The sequence below is a fragment of the Lepidothrix coronata genome, unplaced genomic scaffold (assembly GCF_001604755.1).
Source record: "Lepidothrix coronata isolate B3197 unplaced genomic scaffold, Lepidothrix_coronata-1.0 Scaffold57, whole genome shotgun sequence".
In the NCBI taxonomy this organism is placed as follows: domain Eukaryota; kingdom Metazoa; phylum Chordata; class Aves; order Passeriformes; family Pipridae; genus Lepidothrix; species Lepidothrix coronata.
The window spans coordinates 492,946-509,820 of record NW_016690237.1 but is presented as its reverse complement, the minus strand read 5'-3'; the positions used below and the strand labels follow the sequence as shown (position 1 = coordinate 509,820).

At 37.9% G+C, this 16,875-nt stretch overlaps 1 protein-coding gene across 6 annotated transcripts in view; it reads left to right on the top strand.

Annotated features, from left to right (window-relative positions):
- The window catches only part of TMTC4 (transmembrane and tetratricopeptide repeat containing 4), a 60,342-nt gene that overhangs the window by 12,205 nt on the left and 31,262 nt on the right, over positions 1–16,875 (top strand). For all 6 annotated transcript variants that reach the window (XM_017816657.1, XM_017816653.1, XM_017816652.1 and 3 more), the window contains exons 5-7: positions 1,316–1,403; positions 12,275–12,372; positions 14,436–14,528. In XM_017816657.1, coding sequence (XP_017672146.1) covers positions 1,316–1,403; positions 12,275–12,372; positions 14,436–14,528 — 279 coding nt within the window. The remainder of the gene's footprint in view (positions 1–1,315; positions 1,404–12,274; positions 12,373–14,435; positions 14,529–16,875) is intronic.

The window sequence follows — 16,875 nt, the reverse complement described above, 5'->3', positions numbered from 1 at the left end:
TACAAGAACTGCAGTTACTGCTTTTGTCCCTGAAACATAATCTCAAAAAGTGAATTTTAAAAAACCCCTGTTGCTGTCCTGCTCTGCTTCAGAAAGGCCTCTTTGTACATCTAAAAACATGGCACCCAGCACTTCAGGAAGCAGAGCTAGACTGAAAAGTAAGGGGTGTTTCCACAACCATTGCTGTGTATGTTCTATTGGGGTTCCAGCATCAGGACTTATACAGTCCCTTGCCAGCCCCATGTTATGATTTCCACAAAAAATTTTTGGTGTATCCTGACACTTGGGTAATTGAAAACTGAAGATGCAAAAATATAACTTGCTGTATCTCAGCAAGTTATTATAAACACATTTTAGGGGCTTGCTGATAGCCCTGAGATTGCTCTTGATTTAAATACATTGGCACAGATTCGGAGTACAAAGGTCCCAGAAGGCGCTTGTCATTTTCTTTTGCGTTAGTACAGCTTCTGTTACAAGATGCATTTGGAGGTAGCTCTAATGCAAACAATTAATATAACACAAAAAGCTGCTGGAGGTGGATTTTTTTTTTTGTCCTGAGTCTGCAGGCTGGAAGCTATTTGTCCATTCTAAGTATTCAGACTGTAATTCGAAAGCTGGCTTGTCTTCTGAAAGTTAACAGTCTTGATTTGTGTTTCAGCAGAGCTGCCAATTTTGTTGGGGTTCAGGATGTTTGGCTTCAAAGCTATTTAATGGCTTGAAACTGAAAGAGAGTAGATTTAGATTAGATATTAAGAAGAAATTCTTTACTGTCAGGGTGGTGAGGCACTGGAACAGGTTGCCCAGAGAAGCTGTGGATGTCCCAACCCTGAAGGTGCTCAAGGCCAGGCTGGATGGAGCTCTGAGCAACCTGGTCTAGTAAGAAGTGTCCCTGCCCCACGGCAGGTGAGTTGGAACTAGATGGTCTTTAAGGTCACTTCCAACCCAAACCATTTTATATTTCCATATTTGCTGAGAGTTCTACTGAAATGCAGTCTGATCCAAAAGATAGATAGAATTGTATAGAGTCTAAATTTTATTCAGTGAAGTCCTTCTTCATTTCTTAAAACAGCAGTGTTTCATAAACTAAAGCCAAATCATTTATGTAGTTGATACTAAAAAATACCCATTGAAAATTAGGATGCATCTTAAAAAACTGGGTATCACTAATCCAATAAACCAAGTTAGAAAAAAAGAAGCAGTGATACAGTGGTCTTCTTTTATGTATTTCAATTTGTATTTGTGAGTGTACCTTTATCTCAGGTTTTCTAAGAATAAAAATCCGATAATTTGAAATTTCTTTCTTCTTTTTTTTAAGGTTGCTGGGATTGTTGGCAGAGCAGACCTACTGTGTGCCCTGTTCTTTTTGTTGTCATTCCTTGGCTACTGTAAAGCCTTTAGAGAAAGTAAGCATTCTGTTTGCCCCTTTAATTTTCTGTTGTGTACATTTTCAGCATTTGTACATTTCAGAGAAGAATAGCAAAACTAAAAATGTCAGATTGTTTTGTTTAAATTGATTAATGTTTATACCCTCATAATATATATTTTAAAAAACCCTGCTTTAGCAGGTATTTATTGTTAGAAGTACTGGAAAGGTTGCTGTCCCTAGTCTCTGTTAAACACTGAATTTATTTCAAGAAAAGTCTATTTTATAATAGGCTTATTTGCTAAATGTTTTATTGTTTAGAAGTATAATAAAGTATTTTAATAAGTATTTTAGAAAGAAATTAAGCTTACATATGTATATTCTTAAATATTTTACTATATTTTATGTTGTTATGTTGCGATGTCTTAAATGGGAACAAACTTGAGCAACCTTACTTGTATTTTAATGAATTATAAAAAATTATTTGTATGAGTAAGCCTTCTAAGTTTCTGCAATATGAAAGTGCTGGCTTATAGTGCTGAATACAGCGTTACTCATAGAGTTTTTGAAAGACAGCTGTATTTAACATGAACAATTCCTTTTTAGATGTTTTTTCAAGTCAGCTTTTAGATCTCTTGTACTATTTGATCTGAATGCAGGTTGGCAGTTCAAATACAGTTGTGGAGAAATTATCTTGGCGCACATGCATGAATTCATGACTATGAAAAACTATGCAGCACATGCAATCTGGTATCTGAATGTGCTCCACCACAGGAAATATGGGAATCATTTGGTGAACCCATAAGGAGCTGTGTTTTGAAGAGGTTGTATATTGGCTCAATAGGCAGGGCCTGTAATGATTAACCAGAGTTGTCAGTCTATTTCAGAAGTATCTGAGCTGACTTTGTGATATAGCTTAACAACATAGTTGTGGCATCGTAGAGACCTTAGTGTAGGCTGAGGGGGAGTAAGTTAGTGCACAGTGAGCTGTAAGATGCTGTGAATAGCTCCTGTTAATTCAGTTTAGATTGTTTGGAACTATTTTGCATATTTCTACTGCTAATATAATAAGTTTAACCTAATCTTTGCCACTTCAAATGATACTTAGGGTGATTCCTGTTCACTTCGGATATATTTTTCTTCCCTTTGAGTAGGTTTCATTTCTTTCAACTGAACTAATAATTTCTTGTTAAAAATTGGCCTTGGCTTCTTGCTTGTTGGTTTTTTCTTTTCTCACCTATTTTCCTGGATATGATTGTACTTATGATGTTGCTTCTATTAGTGGAAGAGTAAATTAGACAGATGAAAATAATGGCTGTGTGCTTTCCAGTGTATTGGTATGGGTACGCCTGTAAGGCAGAGGTAATAATCTTTACTTGAAAACTCAAGAGCCAAATTCTTAGGATGACCATTGGAGACTATTATGTTGGACTCTAATTATTTTGTTATGGAGGACATCTCGGAAATGATTAAGAATGCAATGTGTACTCTGGTTAAGGTTACTCAAAGTGCTTGTACAACTTGTGAAGGCCAGTTTGATAGCTTTCAGAAGTCAGTGTCATTTTAATAGTAACCCTGGACTGAAATTCATGTCATTGATATAGAAGAAGGAAACTGTTGGGAAGACAAGATACTAAGCAGCACTTACTCTTTTTTGTTGGACATTACATCATAATAGGGAAGGAGCTACGTCTCTTAAGCAAATTTGCCAAGTAAAGCTACAGTCTGCCAGCATTGTCTTTCAAATCAGTTTTCAATGTCTACTGTCACCTTCACTGCCTGCGTTTCCCTCAGCAACTTCTTAAGGAAATTTAGACTTTGTACATGAGAATTTCTATCCATGTTCCATACTTGAGTCTCTCCTTCTTAAACGTTCATTGCTGCAAAGGGACACTACTGACTCATCTTCAGCTTAGCAACCAGGAACTCCATACCCATTTCTGCAGAGTTGCTGCCTAGACAATCCCACAGCCTTGACTGTTATATGGTGCTGTTTGATTTTCATGAGGTCCATTCCTCCAGCTTACCCAAAAGAGCAGTCCTGTTCACCACTGTACTCATGTCATCTCTAGCTGAACCCCACCAATAACCGCTACCAGTTTTACTTTCTGCCCTGGCAATAATTTTTTTTCCTTTAGGAGTGGAGGTTGGTCCAGCCAGCAACTCTTTGAACATTAGTGCTTGTATAGGAAAGGGGGGAAGTGCCTGTATTGGAAAGGGCATCTACAAAAAGAATGGAGGCTCGCTCTTCAGATGGAGAAGACAAGGGGCAATGGGTACGTTTGCACTGGAAAAGGTTTCACCTTGATATAAGAAAGACATTTTTTACAGCAGGAACAATCAGTCACTGCAACAACTTCTCCAGAGGTGTGGCAGAGATCCCATCACTGGAGGTTTTCAAGATGCATTTGGGCAGGGTGGTCTCATCTAGGCTCCCTTTCCCACAAAAGATTGGACTACATGATCTTTGAAGGCTCCTTCCAACCTGAGCTCCTTCTGTGATTCTTTGTATGAAAGGCTTCAAGAAAAGGTAATCAAATATGGGGAAGTGACTGTAGTAGAGTATGACTCTTCAGCTGTTTCGTGAAGTAAGTAGAAAATTTTACCCTTGGATGCCTCCATTTTGGTGGTATGAATTTCCTTTCATGAACAGTTCTTTTAGCCATTCTTAAATAATAGAATAAATAAGGAGTAAAGAACTTCTTATCTGAGTTTAGCTGAGTTTGATTTTGCATAAATTGAGGGAGTCAATGACAGCAAAAACTCTTCATCCCAAATGTAAGTTAGTCTCACTCTGAATATAGGTAAAGAACATGCGTTTTAAAAATATGCACATATAAAGAACAGACTTAGCCAGTATCTCCTAAGCTGCAAAGAAAAAATACCTTTTTTGCTCTCAGAATGTTTTCCTACCAGAATGTCTTTGATCCTACCCATGCATATTTGTAGCTCTAGTGCCAGTTAAAAGTTGGTGTTGCTTCACTTTCTAGGTCAGACTAAAATGGTAATTTATCTTTGTGGAATAGTCTTTGTTAGTGAGAAAGAGGGGGAGAAAACAACCAAAAACCCCTCTGTGCATTCCATTGCATCAAGCTTATGTTTCTAATCAAATAGAGCTGCTTTATGATGATCCTACACAAAAGTAGATTGTACCAGTTTGTTCTGACATCCTATTTCCTTTTGTTCTGCTAGGTTTTTTATATATTAAAGGCAAGCATGACCTTAAACTGTAGGTCAACTGTATGTGTCCTTGTTCCTGAATCTGACTTTCACATGTATATATGTAGTGCTTAGCTCACCAAATTTTTACAAGGAGTAGGAGAAGAACTATCAAAGGTTGATTTTTTTTTTTCCTAATTGTTTAATAGATGCATAGTAGCATGACTCTTTTGGAGCACTTAAAAGAGGGTACAACTCTTAAGACCTTCAGGATTTGTGGACTGCATTTGTATTGTCTTTTGAATACAGTTACCAAAACATGTTTTGATGCCAGTTTGTTTTTATTAATGAACTGTAAGTGAGCATCAGAGTAAAACAAACACTGAAAAGCCTGAGCTGATGCTACTGATATGGTTGGGTCCTCAGTGGCCATATACTGGTTTGTTACCAGCAGCATCCCAATGCTACTATCAGATGGATAGATTATGTAAGTCTTTAATAAAGAATCTAACTATTCTTGCAGCAAGGCAATGTGAAAGTTGTGGATGGCTGAGTTCAAGAAATCTGTTTGTTTCACTAGCACAGATGTAGTTGATAAATTGTCATTCTTTAAAGAAAAGGAGTCGTGTGAAAGACTGGTTAGTGCTTGTTTTCACCTGAGAAAATGAATGTAAGGATTTTTAATTTTTTTTGTGGGGATGTAAAAACTCATAAAATATCTGAGGAGGATTTGGGAGTACTATGGAGAAAGTATATATAATAGTGAAAACAGTCAGAAAAATATCAGTGTCAGGCTGGAAGACTTCCAAAGGAAAATAATGTTTTTTTTGTAAAGCTCAAGATATACTCCAGCTTGTTTGCCTGATTTATTCATGGGTTTGGTGGATTTATGGATAGACACTTTCTTTTACCCAGAATCTGTAGCATTTTTTTTTAAGTATAGGCATTTAACACTATGTGGGCTATAATTATGTCTTATTGAAGTTCTACAATTCTGTTCCTTTTTCCCAATATACAGTTTTTGAAGTTACCATCTTTGATAGGATAACATTTATAATTGCAAAGAACTAATCTGTTGTTCTCATTCTGTCCTGCTATTTTAAACACAACTGTGGGGACAAATCCACTGCATAGGCTTTGGAGACAGCAAGAGCTGACAACTGTTTAGGTATGTTCTGAAGGGAATTGTGGGTTATTAACTTTGTTGAATTTTAATGCAGCTTCTCTGGGAATTCATAAGGCAATTTAAAACTGCTGTAGTATTCATTTTGCCTTCCTTTGTCTTCAGTTTTGACAGTGATCCAGTTGCATGTATTTGCCATCTGCATTGGCGATCTCTGAGTAATGTAAAATGAGGAGTTCATGATTTGGTCCATGTGAATAATATTGGCCTGGATATTAAAAAGGGGATCAACTCTTTGCTTCTGCATTATGACATCTAAAAATGACTTTGTTCTGGCTGTGCGTTTCTGTTTTGTTCTGTTCTGTGTAGTTGCCCATTAATCATCCACTTGTTCATTGCTAATTTAATAAAGCATGCAAAGTAGACTGTAGTGATGAGTTCTATGAATACTGGTGGTTTGTATTATGGAGGTTTTCCTACAGATTGAAAATATTTAGGTCTCCTGTGTGAAAGAGGTCATTGTTAAGATATAGGGAATTTGTTAGCTATTTTGCAATTGGTTAAGAGATATTTACTATTGTTAAACATATAGGTCCTGATTTTTCAAGTATGTGCCCTACTGTTCATATTTGAACACATTGGGAGGGAATAGTTGTAAGTGGAAAACCTAACGATTTTATAATTTTAGCGGCCTGAGGAAAAACAATAACTTTTCTTTTTAGAATTAATGTTAACTTTTGCTTCTCCAAGATCGTGTAATTGAGAGCATAAATGCTTCCTTTAGTGTAGCCTGTATGTAATGAGTTTGAGATGGTTGAATATGTTTAAGAATGGCATTTGCTCTTTTTATTTCATTGTTAAGTGAAACACTGAGATGAGCTGAAATAGAATGTACACAAGGAGATTTCAAACTTAATTTAATTCTAACAGTGGATTCTTATGTGATCTTGTAAGACTAGGTAATTCTTCCCCTTTTGCTTAGCAATTCATGAGAAGGGAAATCTCAGAGCTTGGCTAGATGAGTATTTGTAGTAGTTTAGTTGAAAGGCACCATCCCTACAGACAAAGCACATTAGTGGAATATATCAGTGTTTATGATCCTTTTCAGCTAAAAATTAAAACTTCCTGCAGGAGCTCAACATAACTTGGTTTGCTTCAACTTTCAACGGAGTAGGTGCTTTCACAGAATCAATTAGTGTGTTTCACCTGAAGATGGTCACTTCTTAAACTGCTACAAGCTTGTCACCTGGCTGAGCCCTAAATTGCTCAATTACCTTTGAAGAAGGAGATGCTGAATGCCTAAGTGTCTGAATTGATAATAATTGTTTGGGATATTGTTAGTTTGACTTTACAATAAGACTAAGCTTGGTACCCTAAATGTAGCATTTTCTTCATGTCCTTCACTTCTAAGGAACTTGTTTTCATTGACTGGTGCATTTAGGACACTGGAAAATAAGGTCTCTTGAAATAGGATTAGCATTTAGGAAGACAGAGTTGAGGTGCATTTTCAATGTATTGCTCGTAAATTTAGGATCAGTCAATTCTACACTATAAAACACTTTGTGTATGCATCCTTGCTCTAGAAATGCTTATACTTAAGTCTAGCGGTCTAAATGGAGGAGCCCTTGTGGCTTGTTTATGGTTTACATAGGTATTTTATTGAAACCTCTCGCTTTTAGACTTAATGTACTCCTAAAGAGGGACAATCTGAGCAACACTTTTTGGTTTTGAGTTGAAACACTATATTTTTCTAGCTTAAAAAAATAAGCTAGATACTCTCTTTCTTTGGCATGCTTACAGTTTTGTCCATCTGTTAGAGTGGCACAGTGCCCACTCTGGTGTACCACATATGGTGTACCAGTTTCAACCAGGCACAGGTGCCAATGAAAGATCAGTTTCGTTTTCTGACACAGGATTTTTCTAGTGGGAAGCAATGCCCTGTTAGGGGAAAATGCTTTGTTAGACTGATTACTTCTGTTGGCATGTGTGTATCTCATAGTAATAATTAGCACTTATGCAGGGCTTTACATTTTCAAATCACTGTTTTTTAAAAAAAAAAGAAGATTGAAACCACTGCTGAATGACAGTCTTTTGTATCCATTTTACTGAGATTTCTGCAGTTAGAGGCAGGGTGGGGGGACGTGTGTTGTGCGTATTGACCCAGGAACAAGCACAAGATAAAATGTTTCTTAATTGAAAATCTTTCTCTTTGAAGTTTAGTTACTGATGAATTTTAATAAAATTGCAATTCTCTGTATGACTGTATTGACTTTTTTGAGGCTGCAAAAGAAAACAAAGGAACAGAGATTATGGTTTTCAGGAGGAGACCTCAATTACAGAATCACAGAATGGCTGAGGTTGGAGGGGCCTTGAGGTCACCTGAGCTGACCTGCTCATGCGGGGTCACCTAGAGCCAATTGTCCAGGACTGTCCAAAAGATGACTTTTGAATATCTCCAAGGATGGAGGCTTCACTGCAGGATTTTGCAGTTCCCTTTATTGAACCATATGAGGCTCCTGCCAGCCCACTTCTCCAGCCTGCCAAGGTCCCTCTGGACGGTAGCATGACCCTCTCGCATATCAGCCACTCCTCCCAGCTTGGTGCCATGAACAAATGTGCTGAGGGTGCCCTCTGCCCCATCATACAGGTCATTAATCAAGATGTTGAACAGGACTGGACCCGGTATTGACCCCTGAGTACACTAGCCTCCGATTAGACTTTGTGCTACTGATCACCACCTTCTGGACCCAGCCATTCAGGTAGTTTTCAGTCCATCTCACTGTCTGCACATACAGGCTGTACTTCGACACCTTCTCCATGAGGATGATAGGGCCAGGGAGATTGTGCCAAAGGCCTTACTAAAGTCCAGGTTTTTGATGCTCATTATTTGAGTCCTTCATTATTTCTCTTTTGCTGAGTGTTTTTATCATCTTTGAGAGTCCATGCTTAAGCTTGGCTTTACTTGGCATGCTGAGACATTTCTGGCATCTGAGACATGGGATTTTCACAAGAAGACAAACCTGTTTCTGTACAACTTTGAATGTCTACCTATTGAATGGTTTCTTTTTTCTTTTATTTGGCTAAACCATTTCTCCAGGCCAGGTTGGATGGGGCTTTGAGCAACCTGGTCTAATGGAAGGAGTCCCTGCCCATGGCAGGGGAGTTGGAACTAGATGATCTTTAAGGTCCTTTCCAACCCAAGCCGTTCTGTAATTCTATGATTATTCCAGTTTGTCAATGGAATTCTGGCTTCTCCTTTGTATGCTTCCTGGCCATTGCAGCCTGGTAGCACTTCTGGTCTTCATACGCATATTTTTATTCCTTCATCCAAATGTTTAAAATTATCTGTTGGAGCCAGACAAAGGAGGGACCCAATACAGAATGTTATCTTTACTATTTTTTTCACAGGGAGCTAGTATCTAACTGTAGTTTTCCAGCTGTTATTTGTACCCATTCTATATTAACTTCAGGCAGCCCACATTTTTTTCTGGCATATTTCAGACTGTTTCCAGTGGTATTCTCATGCCTTTGTGAGGTCAAGGTATAAGATGTGTTTACAGCTTTGCTTTCATGGGGAGACTATTTTTTTTCTCTCCAAGTCAAAAATTATACTTGGCTCTATATAAATGACTAAAATATTTATTTGGCAAAAAATTAATCATATCCTTCTATGTTTTAGAGTGTCACTTAGAAAATATTTTGTCAAAGTGGGTTTTTTTCTGGGTAATTTTGACCAGTCAGCTTAACTTCAGTTTCTTTAGACTATCCTTTCATTTCTTTTCCTCTTAAAAAGTAGGCATGTGGGCATTGTTTTATTTTATTTCAAATGTCTGGATTCTCATGTATTTTTCATGATTTCTCAGAGGTAACAGTTAAGGTTACTCCGGGTTGTATAGGACCTGTTGGAGTGAATTTAACCAATCATTGCAATTTAAACAGATTAACTTCTCTATGAATTCTGTGTCTTGTAGTTCACTATTTTTGCTTTTGTTATTGCTCCCTTTCTGCTGGTGTTGTAGTTGCTGTCTGATTCTAGCTGACCTTTTTGTGAAAAAATGAAAGAAAAAGGCACTTCTATTTTCTTGGCATTGTCCATTTTATTTCCCAATGAATATTAGAATAACTCCTTCCTTTCTACTCATCTTACTGATATATCTATGGAATTTGTTTTTTATGGTTTTGTTTTTTACATGCATTACTTTTTTTCATTTTGTGATGAGACCCTTCTGAGTTTGTGTTGCTGTATAAATGTTCTGCTGTTACACTTGTCCTTGATGATTTGACCTAGTTCTCTTTTTCCTGTTACTCCTGCATTTTGAATCATCAAAGCATTTGTGAATTGCCAGCTGGTCTCTTACTATATATACTTCCCACCATCTTCCGTGTTAAGACAGTGTGTATTTGTGTACTGAATACTGCTTCTGTGAGAAGTGCTTAGTTGTCCTGACTCCTTTCCACCAGAATTTGATTCTGAGAAGAAGAAATCTCTCAGCAGAAAAGTCTACTTCCATGAATACAGTGAAGTCCATTGGCTGTCTTCACTATTATCGCTTTTACACTTACTAAGGATGACTGATTGTCATTTTGTGAACACTGTCAATTACTTTGCCTTCCATCCTTGCATTCTCTTTGCTAGTTTATTTCTACATTAAAAAATAAAAGAGAAAAAAAACCCCAAAACTAGTTTTCAAGAACTGGCTGAACAGTCTGTCGTATTGCAAAGTCTGAAGAGTTGAGGAGCTCCTTCAAGGGATGTATTTAGGACAGGTTTCTTTTTGTCTTAGCAATACTCAAGCAATACTCATAGAACAAATGTTGAAGCTTTTTCCTCCATGAGTTGCAACGCTCAGTTGTTCTTCTGTATAACATGAGCTGGAGTTTCCCCATTGCATTTTATTTTTTTCTAGTTCCAATGTTTCTTTAGTTTAGTCATTATGTATTTGGTATTTCCATGTTTTGTTTTGATAATTATTCAGAAGTGTATGACTCTTTCCTAAAAGGCAGCTGTCTTTTAACTGTATAATATTTACACCTCTGTTGTTAAGTTTTACCTCACCTCTGGGTACGTAATTTGGAGTGGAGGGAGAAGGATCAAATGCCCACTAGGTATTGCAATGATGAATCTCAAACATCTTACTATTCGCTCTATTGAAGCTTTAAGTGTTAAGTAAGAAAGGAGTGTTACAAGTAACCTCAAAACCTGTTCTTCTGCATATTTTTATGAAAATTTCTGCTCTCTGCCACAAAAGAAGAAGCCTGCTTCAAAATGAAAGAGAAGGCCAATGTCCACAGATCCTTTTCACACTTGTGGTTATGGTTTGTATCTGACACAAGAACATTTGAGCTAGTTTGTATAGCAGTTTCCCTGCATCATCAGTGAATAGAGAGAGTTATTTCTCTGGAAGCTGTTCAACTGAATTTAATTAAGTAACTTAATCCCTAAAGGTGTCCTCTTCCCTTGACCAGTTAGAAAGGAAGCTTAGTGTACTGTCTTAGGTGTAGGTGCCTACTTCTGGTGAAATTAATCTTAATCTTGCCATTTGCCCTTTCCAGAGACCATTATTGCAGTTCTCTTTAAGCACTGAGGGTCAAACCTGCATTACCACTAGAGAAGAATTGCTCTAGAGATTAAGGAAAGTAGGAAAGGGATTCAGTCAATGAATGTAGAGTTCAACTTTGTTTTTTGACGTGCCAAGTCAAAGATTGATTCTTGTGATGCCTGTAGAGCCCATGTTACTTGAATCAAGAAACTGCCTCTGAATGAGCAGTGCTTCCCTGTGTTGCTTGTGCCTGCAGAGTAGAGGTTGTGACACATATGTTTTTATGTGAAGTACCCATGTACTCTGTGGACCTTGGCTGAAGAAGGGTTTATTGCTATATTTATCTCAAATATGCCTGCTTGTAGTACGCAAAATCAGCTACATGATACAGTCTTTAAAGACTTTTTTTTTTAGTAGAAGCTGTAGTTATTCTTGATCTCTTAACCCCAGAGTTCCTCACCCTGCTGTAAAACTGCTTGCTGAGTGTGAGAACTAACTGCTTCTGCTCAGATGCTGAAATTTTTGAGCTCCATGGCATTCTATTGCAGTGATAATGAAAGTACCTGAGGTACTTGCTAAATACAGTAACCCTGGAGAAGCAGCTCATTGTGCCTTTGTAGGTTAGACTGCAGTTAAAACAGGGTTTTTGTGTGATACTTCATGAGTAACCATTAAAAAAGAAAGAATTTCTTGTTCATATGGTAACGTGGAAGAGAGTGGCCAGTAATGACAGAGCTCTAGCTAAGGATGATAAATGTTTCTAAATCTTGGGAATTAACCTTTGCAGATGATGAATTGTGGAAACTATGTGAAGCTTCTGCCATTTTAATTATCTGGCTAAAACATCTTGCAAATGGGGAAATTTCTAATGTCTCTGAGAACAGAAAATGACTGCAATAATGGGACAAATGCCAGCATATTGCAAGAGGTGCCCTATGCTTTTTAAGTCTCTGTATCCATAGCTTGAGTGGTAGAAAAGATTGTGAGATTAAATGCTGTTTATTTTTTTAAATTCTAATTTTAATTTAGATTTCTAACTTTACCTTGAATTGTGTAAACCTAAAGTTATGGCATGCTTTATTTTGACAGATAAAGAAGGACATACATTTTCTATACTCTGGGTGCTGGTGAGTGTTATCCTAGGTGCAATAGCCATGCTGTGCAAAGAACAAGGAATTACAATACTGGTAAGAATTGTCTTATTGACTGAATTTTGACCTCAAGATCTGTCAGATGCAGTTGTAAAGCCTACAAAGATTAATCTTCTCCACACCTAATGGCGCACACACCTTTTTGTTCTGTTCAGAAAACTAAATAATGTTGACAAAAAGCAGGATTCTAGTAGATCTGTCATGACTGTATCCCTGCCAATCTGTTCATTTTTTCATTTTATTATTTGTAAGCAGGTTGCATATATCTGTTAATTTTTTGCAAAGTTTAAAAATTTTACAGTATTCGTTTCAATGCACATCACTTTCGTTGGCCTTGGTTTTGAATGTAATTGTCGAGATAGCAGGCCTACAAACTTGAAGGCTTTTGGACAAAGATAGATATAACTGAATGAGAGCATTTTTAGAAGCTCTACCCACTTGCTTTTGCAAACAGTGTGATTAGAATTAGGGCCATTGTTCATGCACTTCTGATACCAAATCTCTTCCTTCTGCCCCTTATCTAAGGATCTGTCTGTGCAAACAGATACTGTCCATGTTCATTGTGTTCTGGCTTTGTATAACTTCAATGAAGACATTCTGTTTTGAGTGACCAAACCAGCCACCTGAAATGCTGTGTCTTTGATTTTTACCTTTTATATAGCCATATATCTTTACAAATAAGTCCAATTTATAGCTTTAGCTGACATAGACAAGCAAGAGAATCAGAAAATTCTTTGCAGCAAGGATCTTCTTGTCCTTGCTAAAAAAAGGGGAGAAGAAATTACAGAAAACTTCTTGCTTTGGGACATTATTTTTGGATAAATGTTTGTAAGGTGATGTATTCTTCAAAGGTGTCTGTAAGGAAAACATAAGGAATGTTCTTAAAAATATGATGTACTCATTTCCTTTAATGGTATGAAATAATTATTTGAGCTAGCAGACACAGAATTGTTTCTGGATTTGGGTTTTTTATTTGTTTGCTGTTGCATTGCTAAGATGATTATATTTATTGTTGTACTAATGGGCACAGGTCAGAGGGATAAAGGGGTAAATTGCACATTACAAAGATTACCTGGAGACTGAATCTATTTTTCAGCAGAATTCTTGCCTTCCTATCTCCATGTGAGTGAGTGAAAAGCGTTTTAACTGCCAGGTTGGCCTTTCTACATGGAACCAAGCCACATTCTAACCTGTCTTCTGTCCCATCCCTCTGACTGTTAGAGAGACTTGTGGCCTCCCAGTGTACTAGCTCTTTGATTTGCCTGGAACTATTTTTCCTGTCTTTTTTCCACTTAGTCTTTAGAACAGTGAAGTAATTCCTGAAATTGTTAGAATATAGGCTAAATACTCAAAAATAATCACAGTTGGTGATTGCTGAAACTTTGAAGGGAAAATGCTAGTTTGATTTTGCTGATAACCTTGACAGAATTATCCCTGGACACATTTTGTGGGGGTAGTATGTGTAAGTGTAGTCCTGCAAAGCACTGAATATGCTCCAGTTTTATGTGTAGTGGCTGATATCACATAGAACTCGGAGCCTTTTCTTTCCCCAGCAACTTGCACTGTGAATATTGGTGTCATTGCAGGAAAAGCAAGCCTGATACCTCTGTTAAATCTTTCCAAGCCTTTGTCTGTACCCTTTGAAAACAGTATTTCTGAAACCCAACAGTCAAAACATACCATGCTGCACAACAATACACAAAAAATAAACTGAAGACTTAAGAAACTCTACCTTGCTGACAGAAGCCTTACCTTTTGACTGCAGCATTTACGCTGCAGAACATTTGGGAAAGAAGATGAACAGCAAAATAATGTTGTGACCATTCATATGTTATCTAGCTTGCTGGTACATGGTATTCCCTGAAGGTTTATTCCATGTGTCAAGAGAATTCCCATTACAGTAAAATATTATTCTACTCATCTGAGCCCAAGTTCCCAATTTATCATTCTGCCTTCATTACTGCCAATGTATTTCTCTGCTTGTTTGGAATCAGAATTAAGATGTACAGTAACTCATGGTAGAAATGCAATTTAAGATGTATTTAAAATAAAATGTTTGTGGTTCATCTTATGCTCTTATTTTTCTCTTGATTGCTTAGGGTTTGAATGCAGTGTTTGATGCACTAGTGATTAACAAGATAAATCTTTTGGAGCTTATTCAAAAGTTACTACATAAGGACAAGTTGTTGGAGGTGAGTCCTTAGAGGTTTTGTTCATTCTGACCATTCAGACAGTCATGTCCTAAAAGACAAAGAGCCATCTTCTCACAGTTTGTTGCTGAGATTTTAAAAAAAAGCAAACACCAAAAAAGGTATTGTCAGTCACTTTTGTAAGGCAATGTGCTATGACATCTTTGCAGCAACATGAGTAGTAATGGGGTATTGTTAGAATTGCATTGGATAGTGAAATCTGTTACACAATTTTCTCAACAGTATGTTAAAAATGTGGTATGGAAGAGCTGACTGCTTGATGCAACAAGTTTTCCAGGGTCAGTAGCAACACACCTCAAATGGTACTTTAACATTGATCAGAGTAAAGAGAGGGAGAGATGTATTCAGATTCTCAATGAGATTTAACTATCTTTATGAGATAGCTGAACATTTGAAAAAATACATTAAAAAATATTATGTTTCACTTTGCTAATTTCACTAAAGTATTACACTGGGTTTCTTTCAGAATAAAAATTACCAAACTGGAAGTGGTTCATAGTAGCTTTGGAGTTGAAAAATAAAAAAATATGTAAGAACCAATAGTTGCTAAGGATTGATTTTCTGACTTTTGTTGATACCGCTTTATCTAGTATTGTCTCAAGTGGAATCTGGCACCTAGTATTTGCATTGACAAGCAAATAACAGAAACAATCAGCCTCAGATGAATGATTGATAACAGACAAATAGACCAACAGCCTACTAAAACATCACCACTGTTGAACAGCTAAGTCATTTGCCTCTCCCATCCAAGATTCAACAAGACAAAGGAATATGCTTTAATATCCTGCACTTCAATCAGTGGTTTCACTGCAGAGGAGTCTCACTCTTGATTCTGAGTGGCACAATGCCTATGGGACTTTTAAATTCCTTTGCAAGGAGTAAAGTGAGGAGTTTCAGAGGGAAATCAGGGAAAGTAGAATCTCTAAAACTGAAACAGTAGACTTGACCAAGAAGGGCTAAGTGAGGGGTACAGGAGTATTTCAGGCAGCAAATAGGAATGCTGGAGGGTTTTGCTGTATAATGAGAGTCAGCCTCTCATCAGTGCCAGTTAAGATCATGGAATAGATCCTCCTGGAAGTTAAGTCAAAACATATGAACGACGGGGAGGTGATTAGAGAGAGCCAACACAGCTTCACCAAGGACAGATTGTGCTTGATTAATCTGGTGGTCTTCTGCAATGGAGTGACTGCATCAGTGTGCAAGAGAAGAGCTGCTGATGTCATCTACCTGGATTTCTGCAAGGCCTTGGATATGGTCCCTCATAACATTTTTGTTGCCAAAACGGAGAGGTATGGGTTTGACTGATGTACTGTCAGATGGATAAAGAATAGGCTGCATGGCCACATCCAAAGAATTACAGTCAATGTCTAGTGGAAACCGTAATGCATGGTGTCCTCAAGGGTCTATACTGAGACCAATTTTATTTAATATCTTCACCAGTGACATAGATAGTGGAATTGAATGCACCCTCAGCACATTTACAGATTACACCAAGCTCAGTGCTGCAGTTGAGGGAAGTGATGCTATCCAGAGGGACCTTGGTAAGCTTGAAGAGGGGTGGACTTATGTGAACGTCATGAAGTTCAAGAAGGCCAAGTGCAAGGTCCCGCACCTGAGTTGGGGCAGTCCCCAATATCTCTACAGACTGGGGGATGAATGGATTGAAAGCAACCCTGCAGAGAAGAATTTGGGCATACTGATGGGTGAAAAATTTGATATGACTGAGCAATGTATGCAGGCAGCCCAGAAAGCCAACCATATCCTGGGCTGCATCAAAAGAGACATGACCAGCAGGTCAAGGGAGATGATTCTGCCCCTCTACTCTACTCCGCTCTGCTGAGACCCCACCTGGAGTATTGCATCCAGCTTGGAGGTCCCCCAGCATCACAAGGACTAGGACCTGTTGGAGTGAGTCCAGAGGAGGGCCATGAAGATGAAGACAGGGCTGGAGCACCTCTCCTCCTGAAAAGAGGGTTTGTTCAACCTGGAGAAGAGAGGGCACCAGGGAGACCACCTCTTTAGGAGTGTTGTAGTGTTTGACCAGGAATAAATTCTTTACAATGAGGGTAGTGAGGCACTGGAACAGGTTACCCAGAGAAGTCATGGATGCCTCATGCCGGGAAGTGTTCAAGGCCAGACTGGACAGGACTTTGAGCAAACTGATCTAGAGAAATATATGCCTATCCATGACAGAGGGGCTGGACTAGGTGATGTTTAGAGGACTCATCCAGCCCAAACACTCTGTAATTCTGGAAATGTGTCAGAGTCAAACCTTCTTGGAGGATTATTCTTTAAGCATAAAGACCTCAAAGTGTTATGCTTCTGTTTT